At 34.9% G+C, this 26,862-nt stretch overlaps 1 protein-coding gene across 1 annotated transcript in view; it reads right to left on the bottom strand.

Moving 5' to 3' along the window:
- Positions 1-26,862, bottom strand: part of EXOG (exo/endonuclease G) — a 51,183-nt gene that overhangs the window by 12,238 nt on the left and 12,083 nt on the right. The window contains exons 3-4 of the mRNA XM_089673124.1: positions 25,555-25,694; positions 23,145-23,221 (exon numbers count right to left, since the gene is read on the bottom strand). Of these exons, the coding sequence (XP_089529250.1) occupies positions 23,145-23,221; positions 25,555-25,694 (217 nt within the window). The remainder of the gene's footprint in view (positions 1-23,144; positions 23,222-25,554; positions 25,695-26,862) is intronic.

Below are 26,862 nucleotides of genomic sequence, written 5' to 3'. Positions count from 1 at the left end.
TATAAAAATAAAAAAAACAAACAAACCGTATAGAGCTGGGAGAGAGAGAAAAGGGGGAGACCCCCAGAGAATAACAATAAAAATAAGGAGAAGAGCGCAAGGTGCAGCCAAAGGAGCATAGAAAGGTGGGAAGATAGAGCTGGGAATTCTACCTCTACACCTTATTAATTCCCTTGTTTTGTAAAGTATAAGTCTATGATAAGAAAATAAAAGTTACAGAAGAAATGAAAAATAAAAGTACAAAAGGAACCGGGCCTAAAGGGACCCAAACGGGGACAATTAAAAAGTATACATCCCAGGGAAATGTGACCCCAGAAAGGCCCCAGAGCAGAAACGATAGAGAATCTGATCTAAGTATGCAAAGCAGTCCTAAACAATCACTAGAATTGGACACCAGCAATCAACAAATATCAGAGATAGAAAAAGATCTACAAATTCCAAATAAAAAAAAGAGATGACAGAAATGTTTAAAGATTTGGAGAGAACAATAAAGCAAGAAATAGTAAATATTCGGAATGACCTGGGGCAGTTGTTGTTAAGAGTGGAAGAAACGGAGCAGAAAGTTAAAAATCAGACCCAGATTATTTCCGAATTAGAGAAGAAGATAATTAACATGGAAAAAGTTCAGGAAAAATTGCAGTATAAGGCGGAAATTCAAGAGAATAGAGAAAGAAGGAGAAACATAAGGATAAGAGGGGTACCGGAAACTTTAAAGGGAGAAATACTGGAAGAGATCGTCTGCAAAATACTGAACTATATAATGGAAAACTCTGAAATGGAAAGGACTAATATAGAAAGAATCTCTAGAAATGGGAAACTCCAGGGGAATTATGAGAAGGACAGGCCGAGAGACATACTTGTAAAATTTTATGATCTACAGCAAAGGGATAGACTCTGGAGGAAAACTAAGGGAAAATCTGTTATAAAGTATGGAGAAATGGATATTCAAATATATGCGGACTTGTCACTAGAGACTCTCCAGAGGAGGAGAACTCTGAGGCCTTTGCTGGAGCAGATGAAAAAACAGAAGGTGCAATATAGATGGGGAGTTCCGGAGACTTTAATAGGATGGAAAAATGGAATAACAGCCCATTTGAGGTTCCCAGAGGAGAGGACTTGAGAAATTTTTGTGATAGACTTGAAATGCAGAAAATTGAAATAAATGGTTGGGAAGAAGAATCTGGGGGAAGTAGATCAAGGAGAGGGGAGGGGTGGAGGAGGGTGGGGGGGGAGGGGTGGAGGAGGGTGGGGGAGGAGGGGCGAGGAGGGTGAGTGAAGAGGAGAAAATTGTGTTTTTTTTTTTTTTCTTTTTCTCTCTTTCCTTGCTCCCATTCCATCGCTTCTTTCTCTCCCTAGTTCCTCCAGCCTGACCCCTTTTTTTTTCTTTTTTCTTCTTTAGAAAGTACAGGTAGAGAGGAGTTCAAGGGGGGGATCTGGAAGGAGGGGAGGCTGTCCACGGGAGGAGTGAAGCCCTAAGGATTAAGTCAAAGGTGGACACTATCTCCACAAATGACGGTTAGGCAAAGGGAAGGCCTAAAAAGAGGGGGGAGGAGGGGGGGGAGAGGGGGGGAGGGGGGGGGAGAGGGGGGGAGGGAGAGGAAAGGGATTGAGGGGTGCATTGAGAGAGGGGGGGGGGAAAGGGGAGGGGAGTATTGAGGGAGGGGGGGAGGGATAGGGGGAGGGAAAAGGGTAGTAGAATAAAAACGCTCTATAGGAACAAGAAAGAGGAAGGGAAGGAGGAAGAGAGAGAAGGTAGGAAAAGAGTAAGATGGAAGAAATCCAATATATAACCTACAATGTAAGAGGGTTAAGCTGTCCAGGAAAGAGATTCAGGTTATTTAAAGAACTTCAACATAGAAAAGCCTCAGTGGTATTCTTGCAGGAAACACACCTAGAGATAGAGTCGAAGGTTAGACTGAGGACTAGATATTTTCCAACATGGTTCTATGCGGATTCACCAACTAAAAGAGCAAAAGGAGTTGCTATAGGCTTCGCAAAGAATATAAGGTTTGAGGTGGAGGAGAGATTGACGGATCTGGAGGGAAGGTATCTATTTTTGAGAGGAAAATTACTGGGAATTGAGTGTACAATAGCAAACATATACAGTCCAAATAAGAGGCCGGAGAGGTTTACGAGAGAAGTGTTGAAGAGATTGATGGATTTTAAAAGTGGGTATATGATAGTAGCGGGAGACTTTAACATCTGTATGGATCCGCGGATAGACACCACTTCCTCTGTGAGGAGGGAGGAAAGCAAATCCTTGAGAATGTTAAAGAAATGAATGCATGAATGTCAGTTGGTGGACATCTGGAGAATCAGGAATATGAAGGAGAGAGATTATACTTTCTTTTCGCACGTTCATGAGACTTATTCTAGACTAGATTATATTTTAGTAGAACATCGAATGATAGAGTTGGTGGCAGAAGTAAAAATTGAAGGAAGTACCCTGTCGGATCATGCCCCAGTTGCAATGAAGTTAAGATGGGGTAGGGAAGGGAAAGAAGGTTATGTATGGCGGTTGAATGAGGCACTTCTCATGGAGGAAGAGATTGGTCAAAGAATTGAGAAGGAAATCAAATGGTTTTTTGAAGAGAATGAAACAGAGGATGTGTCGGTTGCAACGGTGTGGGAAGCACATAAAGTTTACATTAGAGGTCTACTTATCGCAATGGGGGCAAAAAGGAGAAAAGAAAGGAGAGAAAAGATAAATAGATTACTAAATGAATTATATGATCTTGAACAGGTGCATAAAAGGGAAAGATCTAAGGAGATAATGCAGATGTTAATAAAGAAGAAAGAAGAATTAGAGAATGTAATGGAGGAGGAAAAAAGAAGAGTCTTTAATAAAATAACAAGTGAAAGGTACAGATGGGGAGATAGGCCGGGAAAGTATTTAATGAGAACTTTAAGAAAGAAGAAAAATAGAAATTATATCGAGAAAATAAGAAATCCCAAGGGGGAATTTGTACACTCAACCAAGGATATTGCTAGAATATTTAAAGAGTATTATAATGAGCTGTATAATATCATACCTCAGGATACGCTTAGGAAAACGGAAATAGTAAATAGAGGGAAAAGAAAGACATACCTAGAGGAGGCAGGCCTACCGAAATTAAGAGAAACACAACGGAACTCTCTAGAGGCAGAAATAACTTTAGAGGAAATAAAAATAGCATTAGAAAGTATGGCGGGAGGGGAAAGCCCGGGTCCGGATGGATATACGGCGAAATACTATAAAAAATACAAAGAGCTTTTAATCCCCAAAATGAAGATTTATATGAACGCCTTGGGGAACGGGATAGAGATAAGGGGAGAGTCTTTACAGGCGAATATAGTATTGATACAGAAGGAAGATAAAGATCCCTCACAATGTGCGAGTTATCGTCCAATAGCGCTGCTGAATGTAGACACTAAAATATATGCAAAGGTTCTGGCAAATAGACTGAAAGAGCTGATGCCGGAGTGGATACATGGAGATCAGGTGGGGTTTGTCTCGGGAAGAGAGGGTAGAGATAATGCTTTGAGATCATTGTTGCTTATACAGGAGGGCAAAAAAGGGAAAACCCCAATGATACTGATGTCGATAGACGCTGAGAAGGCATTCGACAGAGTGAGTTGGGGTTTTATGATGGATACTCTGGAAGCATTAGGAATGGGAGATAGAATGAGAGGGTGGATTAGTGAGTTGTACAGAGGGCCTACCGCTACCATAATGGTAAATGGAGGAAGATCAGAGTACTTTAATAAAATGCATATGGAGGAATAAAAAGCCTAGAATAGGTTATGAAACGCTGACCAGAAGCAAAGAAAGAGGAGGATTGGGGTACCAGATTTTAGGAGATATTACAAAGCAGGGATTATTGCAAGAATCTTCGACTGGATTCATAATCCGGAGAAAACTTGGGTTAAAATTGAGAAAGCACTGAGTGGAAAAAGTTTGAGTAATAGTATCTGGGTCCCTGCACAATATAGAGAATTAGAGGAGAGCACAAGCACGTACACTCTTAATGTTTTAAAAGAATGGGATTTATTACACAGACAAAAGGGGTGGGTTTTTAATTCACAACTAATGCCACTTAGGAACACAAAATATTTCATCCCGGGAAAAGATAGTATAGCAGGGAAATGGATAATAAAACAGGAGGCGCAATTGAGAGATATAATGGTAGGAGAGGAAATGGGGTCATATAAGGATATGGAGGAAAGAAAGGGTGAAGTCTTTAATAAGATGGATAGACTAAGATATTACCAACTGAAGAATTTCTTTGAAAGCCTTCCAAAACCAATAAGAACTAGAAAAGACTGGAATCCATTTGAGAGAATCTTTGAGTCAAGGGGAAATGGTAGACATGGTACGGCAAAAATACACAAGATATTAATGGAACTTGATATAGACACAAAATTAATGCACATAGAGAAATGGGAAAGAGATATGGGAAGAAAAATAGAGGAGGAGGAGAAGAAGAAGATGTTCACATTAATTCACGAAAATATTAGTATGAGAGAAGTGGAAATAAACTATAAGTGTTTGAATAGATGGCACATTACCCCCTATCTGGAGCACAAGATGAATACAGAGATCTCACAGATGTGTTGGAGAGGTTGTGGAGAGGTGGGCACGTGGTATCATGTGTGGTGGGAGTGTTCAGAAATACAGGTGTTTTGGCGGAGGATAGTTTATTTGATAGGGAAAATCACAAAAATCAATATAGGATTAGATCCAGAAGTATGTCTCCTCCATATCTCAGAACTCTCAGTGAAAACATATAAGAGTTCTGGGATATGGCATTACTTGACCGCAGCGAAGAGTCTGATACCCAGGTTCTGGAAGAAAAGAGAGGTGCCAACTGAGGAGGATTGGATGGCTAGAGTAAATCAGATCTCTGGGACAGAAAGATTGTATTACACGCACGAGGACAAGCTGGAGTTATATAATAAAAAATGGAAAGGCTGGGAAGAATACAGAGAAAAGGTGAAATATATGAAGAGATAATATTCCTGGAAGCTGGCTTAGAACTGAGATTTAGTAACAACAGAATAATATGGAGTTAACGAGAGTAAAAAGAATGTTGAGCGTGGGAGGGGTTGGAGGAGATGGGGGGGTGGAGGGCAAGGAAAGAAAGTCATATACAGGGATAATTTATGTAAGAAGAGAAAACATTTGGGATAATTATTTTAATAGAAATGTTGAAATGTTTTGTATATGAATTGGAAAAATTTAATAAATATTTATTAAAAAAAAAAAAAAAAAATAGCTTGTTGTATTATCTAATTTTTTTTCAAAAAAGTCATGTTTGGAAATCTGTTCTTTCCCATCGACACTCCATTGTAGGCATAAAGACTGAAACAACTAATCCCCATAGCGAACCAATTAAAATGGCTAAGATTTTTTTTTCCCTGACACGCACGCACACACTACATTTTTTTTTATTATATTTTTTTTCATTTTATTTTCCTGAGAATTTTTTTTTTGGTACCACTAATTCCATGTCTATGGCACATGCCTAAATATTTTTAAATAAGTAACAGTTCTGTTTGCAAGACAAAGTGCGTAGTTTGTCTGGGAGGCAGCAGACTGTTAAAATCAATTACAGTGAGAATTCACTCAGTCAAGATGATAACTGCACATTTCCATGGCAAGAGGGAACCTCATAGGAATATTATAAAATTGGCAGAACATGTTTCTTCATGTATAAATCCAAATCAATCTACCACACGTTTTATAAAGAAAATCTTAACAAGGATCCTGTTATTAAGGCCAAAAAAAAATGGAGCAAGGACTACCTTAAAGTGGAACTTTAGTCAGAAAATTAAGTCCTGCTAGATCATTTCAGTGTGGCCCCTTTTGAAGGCATAGCTATGTGAAACATGAAAAATAAGTCCATGTACTGTTTAAAATCCAGTAATACACTGGTTTGTCTCTATTTTCCGGCACTGTGCCGAAAATGTAGCTGGCGATCTGTTCACAGCAGGGATGTGCAATTCATATCGCCCAACGCCAGGACATGCAGTTCCAGACACTGCTGCTTGATTGCTTCCACACAGCAAACAGTGCTCCGCTTGCCCATCTGCGGGCCCGGGACTGGTTCAGTGGGTGCTGGCTGGATGTGGTATAGGGGAGGGAGAAGAGCGGACACATCCGCTCCCCTCCCCTTCTTGTCCTGACCCGGAAGTGATGTGACATCACTTCCAGGTCCCTGTTTGACAGATTCCGGTCATTGAGGACGGGAAAGAATGTAATGCAGTGCGATGTGCATTCAGGGGAGCACAGGGGAAATATCCAGGATCTTTTAGACCTTGGATGTCTCAAAAAAGAGAACCTGTCACCAAAAAATCATCACGTGATTAAAAAAAAAGTTAAGTAAAAATATCTTAAAATTAGAATAAATACTTGTGAGCCACTGGAAGTATTCTTACACTTAAATTATTTATGTGCTTATATGATAATCATGTGATTATTTTGTAACTGTGATACTTTCTAATTTAATTAATCAAGTGTTTAAATAATTCCTTTATAGAATTAAAATATATTAGATCGCTAGGTACTTATTACACCCTCTCCAGGTGTATGGATGTATATATTAAATGTCAGTACTGTACCGCGCTCCAATATATACAACTCTCAATAATAATAAAAATCTAATTTTCTATAATAATGTTATTAAATAACTCCGTGTATCTTCAATATATCAGTAATTAAATATATTAATCCAACTAAAAATTATAATTGATAACACCATTAATTCATATATAAAAAGTGAAAAAAAATGTGAAAAAAAAAATGAAAAAATATATTGTGCATATAAACCAGAATAAATATATATGGAAATGACAATTCAGTTCATCAGAGATGCGATGGTATTTAAAGTTCAAACTAATCTGTATGATGGATCAGTGTTCACAGCCGTGAACCTCTCCCTCCTTTCTTCTCTCCTCTCTCCCCAACACAGCCTCCTCAATAGAACTTTTTCCACTGGCTGCTTATTCATCCATGCTCGATACATATAAAGAGAGAAACAGAGACATAGTGTCTTATCCGGGATAAAAGTTATTTATTTAAAGCTATTGGTTTCCCACTCACATGCTCCAAACAAAAGTAGCGCTTTGTGTGCAAATGTATCCAAAAAGTATCCAGATCCTACTATACAACCAGCCTTGCAGGTGTGTCTGCCTTCACTGAATGTGCTTGCCGTTCCTCCGTGGATGCGTGATGACGTCACCGCCCCTCCCCTACGCGTTACGCTACAGGGACTCGTAGCTTCCTCTGGGGGATGTAGTTTATCATGTCATCCTGCACTGAGGCTATTTATATTCTACCGGCGCCATTTTTGCTGTGATCTAAATAATCCTCATTCCTCCTCCATTTTCTTGTAGTCCAATATATATCTCAATGTTATCTATTATATATATGCACAAGAGTGCGTCTCAGCATCCTACGGTTGCACATTCAATGCTACCAAACACACCCTTCACAATTCGGATTACAATATCATATTTTCTATTCATTTTCATCGCCATTTATCTTATACATTTGTCTTATTCATGTTTATATTAACCACAGTATTCATTCTTTAATATTAATAATTTCCAAACATTTAATAAACTTTAAATTAAAATTAAAACATCAGATTACATATAAAATATTATTTTTAAAAATTAATAATAAAAAAAAAAAAAAAAAAAAAAAAAAAAAAAAATATTTAAAAATATATATAAAAATAAAATTAAAAAATGCCTAAAAAAAAATTCTTATTTATTATTTTTATTTCCTCATAAATTAAATAATTAAAACCTATAATCATACTAGAATTATTTTATACATAATAGTTAATAAACTACTTCCTCATTATTCCATCAATATCTTCCTCCTAATATTATACTTGAAATGTATTCTTATGCTCATTATTCTTTATAGTATATAATAATATCAATTATCACTAAGGAAACAAGCTAAGTCAAATTCCTTATTTAACCCTAAAGGGTGCAAAGAATTCATTTGATAAATCCACTGGGATTCTTTCTTACTAATTTCTCTAATAAGATTATCCCCTCTCCAGTGTGCCTTATGTTTTTCAATTCCCCAAAATTCCAATCCTTCTGTTTTCTGTCCATGATATAATTTGAAGTGTAGTGATACATTATGATACTTATATCCTTTTGAAATATTACGAACATGCTCCTTTATTCTTTCTTTTAGCATGCGTTTCGTTCTTCCTATATATATTTTATTGCATGGACATTTTAGTGCATATATTACCCCCTTGGTGTCACATGATATAAATTGATTTATTTTAAATGTTATTCCACTTATTAAATTAGTAAACTGCATTCTCTTTCTGGGGTTATTTTTTGTTCTAATACAACTGTAGCATCTTCCACATTTATAGAATCCTATTTCCTTGAAGAACGAAAATGGATTTTGTTTGGGGGGATCTAGTATATTCTTTACTACCTTATCTCTGATATTCGGAGCTTTTTTGTAAATAAATCTTGGATTGTCAGGAATGTTATCTTTCAGATCTTTATCCAACTTTAATATATCCCAATGTTTTTTAATTATTTTTTGCACATCCTTATATTGTTTATTATATGGCATTATGATAGTCATAACATTATCCATACTGTTATTACTCTGTCTTTCTGTTAGTAATTTGCTTCTATCTAGTGTTCCTGCCCTATCCCTTTCTTCACCTATATACTCTTTTTTATACCCTTTATTGATGAATCTCTTTAGAAGGATGTCACTCTGTTCCTGATAATCTATATCATGTGTACAGTTACGTCTTAGTCTCGTAAACTGTCCTCTAGGTATGTTCTTTATCCATGTTTTGTGATGGCAACTATGGGTAGGTATATATGAATTTCTATCTGTATTTTTGAAGTGATTTTTTGTAGAGATACATGATCCCTCTTTTACTAGCCATATATCTAGAAAGTTAATTTTTATGTCACTGCTATTCCAGCTGAGTTTTATATTATTTTGGTTATTATTTAATTCTATATAGTATTCTGCTAATGATGTATCATTTCCTCTCCAAACTAGGATGATATCATCAATATAACGATGGTATGCTATAAGTTCTTGTTTTTGATTATTAAATATATTATCTTCCTCCCATTGTGCCATGTATAAATTTGCTATGCTGGGGGCAAATTTTGCCCCCATCGCTACACCTTTGACCTGTAAGTAGTACTTGTTATTATACCAAAAAAAGTTGTGTTTAAGACAGAATTTTAAACACTTGATTAAGTATTTTTTCTGTCTTTTATGTAAATCAGAGTACTTTTCCAATGCCCACTTTGCCGCTTTTATTGCTCCATCATGGTCAACGTTTGTGTACAATGAGGTGACATCAGCTGTACTTAATATACTATCTTCAGTGAGTGTTAAATTTTGCATCAAATGAATAATATGTCTAGTATCCTTCAAATATGCCTTCGTTTGCACCACTAATGGTTGTAGATATTGATCAATATATTCTCCCATCCTTGCCGTTAAAGACTCTATCCCATTTATTATAGGTCTAATTGGTGGATTCTCAAGGTTTTTGTGAATTTTTGGTATTGAGTATATTATAGGCAGTTTACATACTGTTGGCACCAGATACTTTGCTTCTTTCTCATTTAATATGTGTTTTTTCTTTCCATAATTTACTAGCTCTATTAACTCTTTTTTATACTCTTTGTTTGGATTATTCTTAAGCTCCTGATATGTACTTTCATCTTTTAACATGTCCTCCATAGATTGTTCATAAAATGTTTTTGATAATATAACTATGCCTCCCCCCTTATCTGCCGGCCTGATTACTATATTTTTTCTCTCCTTGAGACTTTTAATTCCTTTCTCAAGGTTATAATTATGTTTAAATTTTTTTGTTTGCAATTTTTCTAGATCTTTAGTCACTAATTTTTTAAACGTTGTTATATATGTACTATCACTGGATTTGGGGTTGAAAACAGATTTATTTTTCAGATCACTGTGTTGATATTTTGATATTTTGATCTCCTGATTATGTTCTATTGGGTTTTGAACATAATATTTTTTAATATTTAATTTTCTTATAAATTTTTGTAAACTTATATACATTTCAAATTTATTTAATCCTTTATTAGGAGCAAACTTCAAGCCCTGATCTAATGCGTAGATTTCCTCTTGTTTAAGGGGTGTTCCACTAAGGTTGAAAATACCTTCCCCCTTTATACTCTCCTTCTTTTTTTGTTTGTGTTTTCTTCCTCCTCTGTTTCCCCTCTTTCTACAATGTTTTGATTTGTTTCTACTGGATGTTGATTTAACTCTAAAAAAGGGTTTGGTAAAGGCGTATATGACTCTTCTGATTCTAATGGAGAATACTTGTTTGATAAAGGAAGATTGAATGACTGTGGTGTGTTTCTCATTTGATTGTTAATTGCATAATCTGTAGTATATGCATATGTGTTATCATTCCTGTATTCATTCCTATAATTAGGTCCATAATTTCTGCCTTGATTGTAATTGTATTGGCCCTGATTATAGTAATTTTGATGTCCTCTATAATTTTGACCTCTATTTCCATTTCTAAAGTAAGGTCTACCTCTTGATGGTTGATGTGGTGGTGGACCTCTATTTTGGTAATAATAAGGTGTTTGTCCCCTATAGTCATTGTTGGGGTATTGTGTATAACTCTTTTTATTATTATGTACTTCTCTAACCTGTTGTGATGTAAGTGGTTTTTGTGGTACTTGCGATGGTAAGGTAATTTGTTCTTGTTGTTGCATCGGTATCTTTTTCAGTGGTATTTTAGGTGTATGTTGATGGACTTCTTTAGTAGAGTTATTGACAAAATTTAAGGTTTTTTTAGTTGTCAATTTATTATTTTTTTGTTTCGTAATTGGAGTACTATCTGTTGATTTCAATCCTTCTGTCATATCTTGCTGTTGCCATTTATATATTTGTTTCAAATTATATTCTTGCGTTACTTTCTGATATTTTTTCTTCTTCCTATTCTGAATCTCCAAATCCTTATTTTTCACATTTTTTCCTAATTCTGTCATGTATTTGTTAAACTCTGGATGTTCTTTATGTATTTCTACCTTCTCTCTATATTCCTTTAATACATTTTCCAATTTGCGCATTTTTCTCTGCCTTCTCTTTATTAGGAACACTATGAGTTCCATACTCTTCTCACTAAAAAAATTGAACCATTCCATCACATCATCTTCCTCTAACAACCCATCAGCTATGGGTATATCCCATCTTAATTTTCTAGGTATAATTTTTTCTTTCAGATATTTTTCTAAAGTTGTCATATCCCACCATACATTTAGCTTTTTCTCCATAACATGCGTTATCTTCCTAAATAAATTGTGTATATTAACATCTATTTTATCCTCACCTTGAAAAACATTATCTATATCAATGTGTCTATTTTCTAGAAAATTGAAAACCTCCATTGTGTCTACAAACAAATATGTGAGATGTAATTGAATTTAAAATTAGAATAAATACTTGTGAGCCACTGGAAGTATTCTTACACTTAAATTATTTATGTGCTTATATGATAATCATGTGATTATTTTGTAACTGTGATACTTTCTAATTTAATTAATCAAGTGTTTAAATAATTCCTTTATAGAATTAAAATATATTAGATCGCTAGGTACTTATTACACCCTCTCCAGGTGTATGGATGTATATATTAAATGTCAGTACTGTACCGCGCTCCAATATATACAACTCTCAATAATAATAAAAATCTAATTTTCTATAATAATGTTATTAAATAACTCCGTGTATCTTCAATATATCAGTAATTAAATATATTAATCCAACTAAAAATTATAATTGATAACACCATTAATTCATATATAAAAAGTGAAAAAAAATGTGAAAAAAAAAATGAAAAAATATAGTAATCAGGCCGGCAGATAAGGGGGGAGGCATAGTTATATTATCAAAAACATTTTATGAACAATCTATGGAGGACATGTTAAAAGATGAAAGTACATATCAGGAGCTTAAGAATAATCCAAACAAAGAGTATAAAAAAGAGTTAATAGAGCTAGTAAATTATGGAAAGAAAAAACACATATTAAATGAGAAAGAAGCAAAGTATCTGGTGCCAACAGTATGTAAACTGCCTATAATATACTCAATACCAAAAATTCACAAAAACCTTGAGAATCCACCAATTAGACCTATAATAAATGGGATAGAGTCTTTAACGGCAAGGATGGGAGAATATATTGATCAATATCTACAACCATTAGTGGTGCAAACGAAGGCATATTTGAAGGATACTAGACATATTATTCATTTGATGCAAAATTTAACACTCACTGAAGATAGTATATTAAGTACAGCTGATGTCACCTCATTGTACACAAACATTGACCATGATGGAGCAATAAAAGCGGCAAAGTGGGCATTGGAAAAGTACTCTGATTTACATAAAAGACAGAAAAAATACTTAATCAAGTGTTTAAAATTCTGTCTTAAACACAACTTTTTTTGGTATAATAACAAGTACTACTTACAGGTCAAAGGTGTAGCGATGGGGGCAAAATTTGCCCCCAGCATAGCAAATTTATACATGGCACAATGGGAGGAAGATAATATATTTAATAATCAAAAACAAGAACTTATAGCATACCATCGTTATATTGATGATATCATCCTAGTTTGGAGAGGAAATGATACATCATTAGCAGAATACTATATAGAATTAAATAATAACCAAAATAATATAAAACTCAGCTGGAATAGCAGTGACATAAAAATTAACTTTCTAGATATATGGCTAGTAAAAGAGGGATCATGTATCTCTACAAAAAATCACTTCAAAAATACAGATAGAAATTCATATATACCTACCCATAGTTGCCATCACAAAACATGGATAAAGAACATACCTAGAGGACAGTTTACGAGACTAAGACGTAACTGTACACATGATATAGATTATCAGGAACAGAGTGACATCCTTCTAAAGAGATTCATCAATAAAGGGTATAAAAAAGAGTATATAGGTGAAGAAAGGGATAGGGCAGGAACACTAGATAGAAGCAAATTACTAACAGAAAGACAGAGTAATAACAGTATGGATAATGTTATGACTATCATAATGCCATATAATAAACAATATAAGGATGTGCAAAAAATAATTAAAAAACATTGGGATATATTAAAGTTGGATAAAGATCTGAAAGATAACATTCCTGACAATCCAAGATTTATTTACAAAAAAGCTCCGAATATCAGAGATAAGGTAGTAAAGAATATACTAGATCCCCCCAAACAAAATCCATTTTCGTTCTTCAAGGAAATAGGATTCTATAAATGTGGAAGATGCTACAGTTGTATTAGAACAAAAAATAACCCCAGAAAGAGAATGCAGTTTACTAATTTAATAAGTGGAATAACATTTAAAATAAATCAATTTATATCATGTGACACCAAGGGGGTAATATATGCACTAAAATGTCCATGCAATAAAATATATATAGGAAGAACGAAACGCATGCTAAAAGAAAGAATAAAGGAGCATGTTCGTAATATTTCAAAAGGATATAAGTATCATAATGTATCACTACACTTCAAATTATATCATGGACAGAAAACAGAAGGATTGGAATTTTGGGGAATTGAAAAACATAAGGCACACTGGAGAGGGGATAATCTTATTAGAGAAATTAGTAAGAAAGAATCCCAGTGGATTTATCAAATGAATTCTTTGCACCCTTTAGGGTTAAATAAGGAATTTGACTTAGCTTGTTTCCTTAGTGATAATTGATATTATTATATACTATAAAGAATAATGAGCATAAGAATACATTTCAAGTATAATATTAGGAGGAAGATATTGATGGAATAATGAGGAAGTAGTTTATTAACTATTATGTATAAAATAATTCTAGTATGATTATAGGTTTTAATTATTTAATTTATGAGGAAATAAAAATAATAAATAAGAATTTTTTTTTTAGGCATTTTTTAATTTTATTTTTATATATATTTTTAAATATTTTTTTTTTTTTTTTTTTTTTTTTTTTTTTATTATTAATTTTTTTTTTTTTTTTTTTTTTTTTTTTTTTTTATTATTAATTTTTAAAAATAATATTTTATATGTAATCTGATGTTTTAATTTTAATTTAAAGTTTATTAAATGTTTGGAAATTATTAATATTAAAGAATGAATACTGTGGTTAATATAAACATGAATAAGACAAATGTATAAGATAAATGGCGATGAAAATGAATAGAAAATATGATATTGTAATCCGAATTGTGAAGGGTGTGTTTGGTAGCATTGAATGTGCAACCGTAGGATGCTGAGACGCACTCTTGTGCATATATATAATAGATAACATTGAGATATATATTGGACTACAAGAAAATGGAGGAGGAATGAGGATTATTTAGATCACAGCAAAAATGGCGCCGGTAGAATATAAATAGCCTCAGTGCAGGATGACATGATAAACTACATCCCCCAGAGGAAGCTACGAGTCCCTGTAGCGTAACGCGTAGGGGAGGGGCGGTGACGTCATCACGCATCCACGGAGGAACGGCAAGCACATTCAGTGAAGGCAGACACACCTGCAAGGCTGGTTGTATAGTAGGATCTGGATACTTTTTGGATACATTTGCACACAAAGCGCTACTTTTGTTTGGAGCATGTGAGTGGGAAACCAATAGCTTTAAATAAATAACTTTTATCCCGGATAAGACACTATGTCTCTGTTTCTCTCTTTATATGTATCGAGCATGGATGAATAAGCAGCCAGTGGAAAAAGTTCTATTGAGGAGGCTGTGTTGGGGAGAGAGGAGAGAAGAAAGGAGGGAGAGGTTCACGGCTGTGAACACTGATCCATCATACAGATTAGTTTGAACTTTAAATACCATCGCATCTCTGATGAACTGAATTGTCATTTCCATATATATTTATTCTGGTTTATATGCACAATATATTTTTTCATTTTTTTTTTCACATTTTTTTTCACTTTTTATATATGAATTAATGGTGTTATCAATTATAATTTTTAGTTGGATTAATATATTTAATTACTGATATATTGAAGATACACGGAGTTATTTAATAACATTATTATAGAAAATTAGATTTTTATTATTATTGAGAGTTGTATATATTGGAGCGCGGTACAGTACTGACATTTAATATATACATCCATACACCTGGAGAGGGTGTAATAAGTACCTAGCGATCTAATATATTTTAATTCTATAAAGGAATTATTTAAACACTTGATTAATTAAATTAGAAAGTATCACAGTTACAAAATAATCACATGATTATCATATAAGCACATAAATAATTTAAGTGTAAGAATACTTCCAGTGGCTCACAAGTATTTATTCTAATTTTAAATTCAATTACATCTCACATATTTGTTTGTAGACACAATGGAGGTTTTCAATTTTCTAGAAAATAGACACATTGATATAGATAATGTTTTTCAAGGTGAGGATAAAATAGATGTTAATATACACAATTTATTTAGGAAGATAACGCATGTTATGGAGAAAAAGCTAAATGTATGGTGGGATATGACAACTTTAGAAAAATATCTGAAAGAAAAAATTATACCTAGAAAATTAAGATGGGATATACCCATAGCTGATGGGTTGTTAGAGGAAGATGATGTGATGGAATGGTTCAATTTTTTTAGTGAGAAGAGTATGGAACTCATAGTGTTCCTAATAAAGAGAAGGCAGAGAAAAATGCGCAAATTGGAAAATGTATTAAAGGAATATAGAGAGAAGGTAGAAATACATAAAGAACATCCAGAGTTTAACAAATACATGACAGAATTAGGAAAAAATGTGAAAAATAAGGATTTGGAGATTCAGAATAGGAAGAAGAAAAAATATCAGAAAGTAACGCAAGAATATAATTTGAAACAAATATATAAATGGCAACAGCAAGATATGACAGAAGGATTGAAATCAACAGATAGTACTCCAATTACGAAACAAAAAAATAATAAATTGACAACTAAAAAAACCTTAAATTTTGTCAATAACTCTACTAAAGAAGTCCATCAACATACACCTAAAATACCACTGAAAAAGATACCGATGCAACAACAAGAACAAATTACCTTACCATCGCAAGTACCACAAAAACCACTTACATCACAACAGGTTAGAGAAGTACATAATAATAAAAAGAGTTATACACAATACCCCAACAATGACTATAGGGGACAAACACCTTATTATTACCAAAATAGAGGTCCACCACCACATCAACCATCAAGAGGTAGACCTTACTTTAGAAATGGAAATAGAGGTCAAAATTATAGAGGACATCAAAATTACTATAATCAGGGCCAATACAATTACAATCAAGGCAGAAATTATGGACCTAATTATAGGAATGAATACAGGAATGATAACACATATGCATATACTACAGATTATGCAATTAACAATCAAATGAGAAACACACCACAGTCATTCAATCTTCCTTTATCAAACAAGTATTCTCCATTAGAATCAGAAGAGTCATATACGCCTTTACCAAACCCTTTTTTAGAGTTAAATCAACATCCAGTAGAAACAAATCAAAACATTGTAGAAAGAGGGGAAACAGAGGAGGAAGAAAACACAAACAAAAAAAGAAGGAGAGTATAAAGGGGGAAGGTATTTTCAACCTTAGTGGAACACCCCTTAAACAAGAGGAAATCTACGCATTAGATCAGGGCTTGAAGTTTGCTCCTAATAAAGGATTAAATAAATTTGAAATGTATATAAGTTTACAAAAATTTATAAGAAAATTAAATATTAAAAAATATTATGTTCAAAACCCAATAGAACATAATCAGGAGATCAAAATATCAAAATATCAACACAGTGATCTGAAAAATAAATCTGTTTTCAACCCCAAATCCAGTGATAGTACATATATAACAACGTTTAAAAAATTAGTGACTAAAGATCTAGAAAAATTGCAAACAAAAAAATTTAAACATAATTATAACCTTGAGAAAGGAATTAAAAGTCTCAAGGAGAGAAAAAATATAGTAATCAGGCCGGCAGATAAGGGGGGAGGCATAGTTATATTATCAAAAACATTTTATGAACAATCTATGGAGGACATGTTAAAAGATGAAAGTACATATCAGGAGCTTAAGAATAATCCAAACAAAGAGTATAAAAAAGAGTTAATAGAGCTAGTAAATTATGGAAAGAAAAAACACATATTAAATGAGAAAGAAGCAAAGTATCTGGTGCCAACAGTATGTAAACTGCCTATAATATACTCAATACCAAAAATTCACAAAAACCTTGAGAATCCACCAATTAGACCTATAATAAATGGGATAGAGTCTTTAACGGCAAGGATGGGAGAATATATTGATCAATATCTACAACCATTAGTGGTGCAAACGAAGGCATATTTGAAGGATACTAGACATATTATTCATTTGATGCAAAATTTAACACTCACTGAAGATAGTATATTAAGTACAGCTGATGTCACCTCATTGTACACAAACATTGACCATGATGGAGCAATAAAAGCGGCAAAGTGGGCATTGGAAAAGTACTCTGATTTACATAAAAGACAGAAAAAATACTTAATCAAGTGTTTAAAATTCTGTCTTAAACACAACTTTTTTTGGTATAATAACAAGTACTACTTACAGGTCAAAGGTGTAGCGATGGGGGCAAAATTTGCCCCCAGCATAGCAAATTTATACATGGCACAATGGGAGGAAGATAATATATTTAATAATCAAAAACAAGAACTTATAGCATACCATCGTTATATTGATGATATCATCCTAGTTTGGAGAGGAAATGATACATCATTAGCAGAATACTATATAGAATTAAATAATAACCAAAATAATATAAAACTCAGCTGGAATAGCAGTGACATAAAAATTAACTTTCTAGATATATGGCTAGTAAAAGAGGGATCATGTATCTCTACAAAAAATCACTTCAAAAATACAGATAGAAATTCATATATACCTACCCATAGTTGCCATCACAAAACATGGATAAAGAACATACCTAGAGGACAGTTTACGAGACTAAGACGTAACTGTACACATGATATAGATTATCAGGAACAGAGTGACATCCTTCTAAAGAGATTCATCAATAAAGGGTATAAAAAAGAGTATATAGGTGAAGAAAGGGATAGGGCAGGAACACTAGATAGAAGCAAATTACTAACAGAAAGACAGAGTAATAACAGTATGGATAATGTTATGACTATCATAATGCCATATAATAAACAATATAAGGATGTGCAAAAAATAATTAAAAAACATTGGGATATATTAAAGTTGGATAAAGATCTGAAAGATAACATTCCTGACAATCCAAGATTTATTTACAAAAAAGCTCCGAATATCAGAGATAAGGTAGTAAAGAATATACTAGATCCCCCCAAACAAAATCCATTTTCGTTCTTCAAGGAAATAGGATTCTATAAATGTGGAAGATGCTACAGTTGTATTAGAACAAAAAATAACCCCAGAAAGAGAATGCAGTTTACTAATTTAATAAGTGGAATAACATTTAAAATAAATCAATTTATATCATGTGACACCAAGGGGGTAATATATGCACTAAAATGTCCATGCAATAAAATATATATAGGAAGAACGAAACGCATGCTAAAAGAAAGAATAAAGGAGCATGTTCGTAATATTTCAAAAGGATATAAGTATCATAATGTATCACTACACTTCAAATTATATCATGGACAGAAAACAGAAGGATTGGAATTTTGGGGAATTGAAAAACATAAGGCACACTGGAGAGGGGATAATCTTATTAGAGAAATTAGTAAGAAAGAATCCCAGTGGATTTATCAAATGAATTCTTTGCACCCTTTAGGGTTAAATAAGGAATTTGACTTAGCTTGTTTCCTTAGTGATAATTGATATTATTATATACTATAAAGAATAATGAGCATAAGAATACATTTCAAGTATAATATTAGGAGGAAGATATTGATGGAATAATGAGGAAGTAGTTTATTAACTATTATGTATAAAATAATTCTAGTATGATTATAGGTTTTAATTATTTAATTTATGAGGAAATAAAAATAATAAATAAGAATTTTTTTTTAGGCATTTTTTAATTTTATTTTTATATATATTTTTAAATATTTTTTTTTTTTTTTTTTTTTTTTTTTTTTTTTATTATTAATTTTTAAAAATAATATTTTATATGTAATCTGATGTTTTAATTTTAATTTAAAGTTTATTAAATGTTTGGAAATTATTAATATTAAAGAATGAATACTGTGGTTAATATAAACATGAATAAGACAAATGTATAAGATAAATGGCGATGAAAATGAATAGAAAATATGATATTGTAATCCGAATTGTGAAGGGTGTGTTTGGTAGCATTGAATGTGCAACCGTAGGATGCTGAGACGCACTCTTGTGCATATATATAATAGATAACATTGAGATATATATTGGACTACAAGAAAATGGAGGAGGAATGAGGATTATTTAGATCACAGCAAAAATGGCGCCGGTAGAATATAAATAGCCTCAGTGCAGGATGACATGATAAACTACATCCCCCAGAGGAAGCTACGAGTCCCTGTAGCGTAACGCGTAGGGGAGGGGCGGTGACGTCATCACGCATCCACGGAGGAACGGCAAGCACATTCAGTGAAGGCAGACACACCTGCAAGGCTGGTTGTATAGTAGGATCTGGATACTTTTTGGATACATTTGCACACAAAGCGCTACTTTTGTTTGGAGCATGTGAGTGGGAAACCAATAGCTTTAAATAAATAACTTTTATCCCGGATAAGACACTATGTCTCTGTTTCTCTCTTTATATGTATCGAGCATGGATGAATAAGCAGCCAGTGGAAAAAGTTCTATTGAGGAGGCTGTGTTGGGGAGAGAGGAGAGAAGAAAGGAGGGAGAGGTTCACGGCTGTGAACACTGATCCATCATACAGATTAGTTTGAACTTTAAATACCATCGCATCTCTGATGAACTGAATTGTCATTTCCATATATATTTATTCTGGTTTATATGCACAATATATTTTTTCATTTTTTTTTTCACATTTTTTTTCACTTTTTATATATGAATTAATGGTGTTATCAATTATAATTTTTAGTTGGATTAATATATTTAATTACTGATATATTGAAGATACACGGAGTTATTTAATAACATTATTATAGAAAATTAGATTTTTATTATTATTGAGAGTTGTATATATTGGAGCGCGGTACAGTACTGACATTTAAGTAAAAATATCTATTTTAAATTTAAGTTACACTGGCGCATATAACCCCCCCCCCCCCCCAAGACCCCCACCCCCACATATGTATGCACGTACATACGTAAAAGTATGCGCTGGGGTGCCTACACATGAAAACGTTGATTGCTATATACGTTACAAATAGGCACGCACGCCAGAATGAGAGCAATAATTCTAGCATCAGACCTCCTCCGTAACACTATACTGATGACCTATAAGGGTCTTTAAAAGCGCCACCTCTAGCAAATATAGGGTACTAAAGTTTGTTGCCATTTCACGAGTGCACGCAAATTTAAGGTTTGACATGTTGGATATCTATTTAATTGATGCAACCTCGTCTTTTATATTTTACAAAAAATTGGATAATTTATTGCTTATTGTGCCCTAAAATTAACTTCATTGTATTTTTTACTGAAATTTTGCGTTTCCTAGACCTTTGTGATAATATCGTGTGACATAAAAAATTTAAACTACCTCTATTTTATTCTCTAGGATCCGATTTACAAAAATATATAATGTTGGGGGTTTTGTGTCATCTTCAGGTCTTAGGATAAGCCCGGCACTCCCCTTTCCTGAAAAGCACCCAATCGGTGCTCATTACACTGCAAGGTCTCTCTCCTCCCTGCTAGTCCCCGGGTACGGTGCTGGAGAGAGGCAGGGAGAGGAGGAGGAAATAAACAGCGCAAATATTAAACGTTTAAGTCGCCATAAAGCCCCTTTTGCTTTTAAAAGCCCCAGACATTACCTAAAGTAGATTTAAATACGGTTTTGGTTAAAAGTTATGTTTTTTATCAGGATAAGTAGATTGTCATGTGGGATAAGTAGATTGAGACACCGATTTAGTCCCTGGACAAGCAGTTTTTTTCAAAAATGTTCACACCCCTGTGACAGCCTAAAGATTTACTGCTGCTCAGGAGCTCTGGGCTTAAGCAAAATGGCAGCCTCCATCAAGAAGAAACAGGACAAATGCTAAAGGCAATTTAGAGGACTCAATTTTAGTAGCATAATTTTTAATGTGGAATGTACGTTTCTTGCTAAAGAACATTATTTTTTTTCAAGTTGTTACGAGTAAAGTTCTGCTTTAACTGCTTGCCTACTGGGTACTTATACCCCCTTCGTGCCCAGGCCAATTTTCAGCTTTCAGCGCTGTCGCACTTTGAATGACAATTGCGTGATCATGCAACATTGTACCCATATGAAATTTTTATAATTTTTTTTCACACACATAGAGCTTTCTTTTGGTGGTATGTAATCACCACTGGGTGATTAAAAAGAGCAAAAAAAAAAAAAGCTTTTCTTTGTTTCTATTATAAAATTTTGCAAACAGGTAATTTTGCTCCTTCACTGATGTGTGTTGATGAGGCTGCACTGATAGGCAGCACTGAAGAGGTGGCATGGATAGGCAGCACTGATAGGATGCACTAATCAGGTGGTACTGATGAGTCAGCACTGGTGGGCATTGATGAGGAGGCACTGATGAGGCTGCACTGATATACAGCACTGATGGTCACTGATGGGCAACACTGACGGGCGGCACTGACTGACGGCATTGACTGGTGGCATTGCTGTGCACTGATGGGCGGCAGTGATGAGCACAACTGCTGGGCAGCACTGATGGGTGGCACTGCTGGGCACTGATGATCAGTGCCGATCCCTTCTGACAGTTGAAGGTTATTGGCAGTACTTTCCTCACGCTGTGGCAGCGTGATGAAATTGCTGCCGATAACCGGAAACTGTATTTACTCTGTGATCTGCTGTGTCATTAGACACAGCTGATCATGTGGTAAAAGGCCTCTGTGATTGGCCTTTTAATTCATCACGTGATCAGCTGTGTCCGTAGGACACAGTAATTGCCGGGTGACGCCCTCCCAGAACTGGGTAACTGTGCTGTAGCTGTCATTCAGCTATAGCGCGGTTGCCAAGTCTTGGAAGCAGTCTCCTTCCCTGCTCTATGGCTGGACAGTGAAATGAGAATCAGAAGATTGCTTGCATCTACTCATGTGCATTGCATTAAATGCAGACATACTGCATTTTAAACACTTCAATACCAGGCCAAATTTTAGCTTTAAGTAAAGTCAGATTTTGAAAGTCAACTATTTAGTCATGCAACACTGTACATTGCACACATCTGATCACATGGTAAAGGGCTGCTGTGATGGGCTCTTCACCACAATCTGCGATCAGCTGTGTCCGAAAGACACAACTGACACAGAGCAAGCCCAATGTGCGCTCCAGGGGGTCCATGGACGTCCTCCCGTAACTAGAGAGCCGCACTATTGCTGTCTTTCAGCTACAGCGCGGTACTAACGTGGTTAAACAATGCACTGCAATGCACATCTACACAGCAAAAAATGTTAAAAATGTTAAGGAGACACACAGAAAAAAATTGTTTTCTACGCACCCTTGTGTTGATTTGGTATGGAAAAATGCAAGACACTGCACAACATGTAAATGTGCCGTTTTGGGAAACAGTTAAATTGATGGGTTAGTTTTGTGATCATGACTTATATAATGGCTTGATAAGCTGCTGTTGGAATGAACCTTAATGGCTCTTTTACACTTGCAGTTTGAGGGGGACTATAAAACCCTAAAGTTAGTTTTTTTTACTGTCCTTCAACCACTCCTCCTTTAGCTGCACAGGTAGCGGCTGTGGGTCTACACACACCTCGACTATGATGCCTTGCTTCATGGCTTTGGCAGGAATTATACCCCTCTGAAGTGACCACGCACAGAAAAAATCCTTCCCCGCCGCCTGTCAAATGCTCTGAAGGGCGATCCTAACATGGATCACTCTTCACAGAGCAAAGCAGTTGTGAACAAGCCCTATCTGAATATTTGCACATACACAGCTGATAATATTGTCTGAATTCACAACTCTTACCGGTTCCAGAAGCCAGCGTTATTTTCATAGTTTTGAGGCACAATGTTGGAAAGATAGAATGTTTCAGCCATTGCTTCCTGTAGGACAGGAAATAGATAAGGTTAGCCATTTGATCTCGGAAGTGTAACATTTTGGAAGCCTAAATTGAGCAACATGTCAGCATATAGACTTCTGTATAAAGGAAAAACAAGCTTATCTTTTCTTTTTTACTTAAAATAACAAAGCTAACCAGTTGTTCAATAAGCATTAAAATTTATAGATTTCATATTCTATCATTTATTTATTACAGGTACTTCTATAGCACCGTCAACTTATGCAGCGCTTTACATATACTTATATTGTACATTCACCTCAGTCCCTAACTCACATTCATACATACACATACTAGGGCCAAGTTAGACAGGAGCCAATGAACCTATTAGCATGTCTTTGGAGTGTGGGAGAAACCCGGAGTACCCAGAGGAGACCCACACAGGAACAAGGATAATATGCAAACTCCAGGCAGGTAGTGTCATGGTTGGGATTTGAACCGATGACCCTAGTGCTGCCAGGTGGAAGTGCTAACCACCTAACCACTGTGCTGCTAATACTCATTTTAAAATGTTATAGGATCAGTTTAGGTGAATATCATTTCCTCTGCACACACACACCGTGTACATGGTAAAGGAAACATTTTCACTTTGAATGGGTTCTTAACACACTTAAAAAAATGAACTTGAACTTTATTGGGGTAATGCGGCACATCTGTAAATTGTAGTCCACTGAAGAGCAGGTATGTCTCTTCATACTTTGTCTGAATGGTAATGCACCACAACAATATGGAGAGTGTGCGATGGGTTAGAATGGAGCCTAAAAGCTATTGATATGAGGACTACTGTTGCTCCTGTTCAGGCTGCGCTAAGTGTGACCAAAAGCAGACAGGGCCCAGATGCTGCTTGGAACCTTTGTACACTTAGCCTTAGCTATACATGTGAAAGAGATCAGCAGCAAGATCTCACTGACTAAGGGCCCCTTTAAACTATTGTGTTGTGGTAACACACTGGAATGCAGGAAACAAAGTGTGGTGCATCGCAGAGCCATTTATTTGAATTGTACCCAGGCAGAGCAGATGTGAAGTGTGTGTCTGTTGTGCGGAGTTGTAAAAAAATACTGCATGTCTACTGAAATATGATGCATTGTTGTGCCTTTAAACGCAATGCACGTTAACATGGAGAGGTGGGTGGATGACATCATGATCCCCTCACCTTAGCCAATCAGAGAAAGCCTTATATTAAATCATAAAAGTACAAGGCTATCTGTGAATGACTGAGCAGGGCTCAGCCCAACTTGATTTTGTTCCGGGAACAAGACAGGAAGTCTCTGTACCATTGACACACAAACTGCTGTATAAAGTATGCAACTGATGCTACAAACAGCTTATACAGCGCTAACAGCAAGCGTATTTCTTAATAATCAAAATAGATCGTTTGGACCAGCTTGGCCCAAATGAATTATTTAAATGAACTCAAACCTGGAAACAGTGAAACGTGTCAGTGGACTTAATTGGTCAGTAGTTGAGGCTGTTCTTTTCTATCCTTTGAGATTGGGCTATCAGGTGTGCGGCACTGTCACACTTACAAACATATTAGGCTTTAACACAAAACTCATGAATTTTTTATTTTCAGTCTCGTGACTAAAATTCTTAAACCTCATTGGACTGAATAATAATAACTGTCAGGTTTAAAAAAAAATAAGAATCAATAACCTGGTGTGGTAGCTTTGTAATGCGAGTCAATAGAGTTTTGGGGATACTTTGTCATGTATCAAAGGTTTATTTAGAATAAGATTATCTTGTATTTACAGCATATCAAGAAAAAAAACCTTTAAAAACAAAAACCACTAGAATGCTAAATTTTAGGACACAATCACACTGTTGTATCGGCATTGACGTGCGTTTCTTTGGTAAGTTAATGCATGTAGTGTTGCATAATTCCATTCATTCTCTATGGGCCTGAATACAAGACTAATGGGGGCAAGGGGGGGGAGAAAAGACCTGACGTATTGCGTGCCCTGCGGGTCACGCATGTTTGTACATATACGCACATAGAGATTAGAAATGAATAGACACACCCCATACTGCATATGACAAGCACGTATTGGTGACAATGGTCTCTTAAAGTAGAGCTCTACCTGAAATAGCTATCCTGTTTTTGGGAGGAATGGGGCTGGACTTGATCCCCAGACAACTGTTAAGTGCTATCTTGGTCCTTGGTCAATGCAAGTTGTTATGTGATGGCAGCTGGCACATGAGCATAATAAAATAAAATAGCAATAAAATATATTAATATTAAATAAAATAGTAGTAGTAATAATATAAATGAGTAATAATAAGTAAAATAAAATAACACAAATAAAACTATTAAACTCATACCGGAGAATATTTGGCATCTCCAGCTGGTGCCATATGACCTCTGGACCATCCACTTTTTAAATAATCCTCATTAGTGGCACTAAATATTGCTGGAATGTTTGGATCTGGTTTAAAATTATAGTGTTTCCGGTCTTCATTGCCTACAGAAAGAAAAAGAGCTTAAGTAAATGGTACGTTTTAACATTAAAGCAGAACTAATTTCCTCAATTACAACAAGAGATGTGATGCTACAACCCATCAGTTGCATTCTGCTATGAACAGAGCTCCACATGTGGCAAAACCACGATCCTGCTGTTAAATAGCCATCCAAACGAAAAAGGTCAGCTCTGTGGAATGTGCTCTAAAATTAAGTTTATCGCAAGTCCATGAGAAGTACAAGAATTCCCAATAAAGAAAACGTTTTGACGCTTTCAGCCTTGGTGGGCTTTAGGCAGCTTTCACACTGATCAGTTTTTCCTTGATGATCCTGGAAATTTATTTTCTATACACTGTGGAAATGTATGTTTTATTTACTTTTCTGTATACTTTTTTTCTGTTAAAAGAAAAATGTGTTTAATAAAAAGAACCTGATTAAAAAAACACATAAAAACAAAACAAAACAACCCCAAAAACGGAACAAAAGCACATGACCATTAAATCCTATGGGACTCTTCACACTGGTCAGTTGCGGGTCTGTTGCGTTTTTAAGAGTCCTGCTTGCTGCATTTTGGTGCATGGTTGGAGCAGTAAAAAAACAAAAACAAACAAAAACAAAAAAAAAAAAAAAACACATCCCCCCCATTGAAATGAAAGGAAAACGCATCAAAAATGCACACCAGCTTGCTTTTTTGAGTCACAGGTTCAAAATGCACTTGAAACATGGCAAAAATATGGTAAAAACCTCCCCTCTAGTGATACAATGTCCACGAATTCCCTCAACACTGCTGACATTCTCTGGCTCTTCTGGATTCAGCATCTTTGCCCATCTTGATTAGTTTGCCCCAGCTAATGTAGATCTTGTGTATGTACAAGGGCATTCATTCATCCCCACAATGGTGCAGTATACAATTTAAAGCATCTTGAGGTATACATTCTAATGCAATGTGAGCACAGGAAGAAGTTTTTATTGAAATAAAAAATCTCCCTGCTCGCATATTTGTGGCTTGAAGGCAGAGTTCTGTTTTAACTTACCAAGCTTTTAGACTCAGTTAATATAGCTGCAATAGTAGAGTAAGAACCCTTGTGTAAATCACAGTGTATTGAGCCTTGTGTCTGTCAAGTGAGAAAGTCTATTCATAAAAGACAGTGGCACCTAGTGGGGAATTTAGC

The sequence above is a fragment of the Staurois parvus genome, unplaced genomic scaffold, assembly GCF_062004578.1.
Source record: "Staurois parvus isolate SC_StPar_1 unplaced genomic scaffold, SC_StPar_1.0 ptg000136l, whole genome shotgun sequence".
Lineage (NCBI taxonomy): Eukaryota > Metazoa > Chordata > Amphibia > Anura > Ranidae > Staurois > Staurois parvus.
Note: the sequence above shows the minus strand (reverse complement) of the source record. Positions and strands in the feature narration are given on the sequence as shown.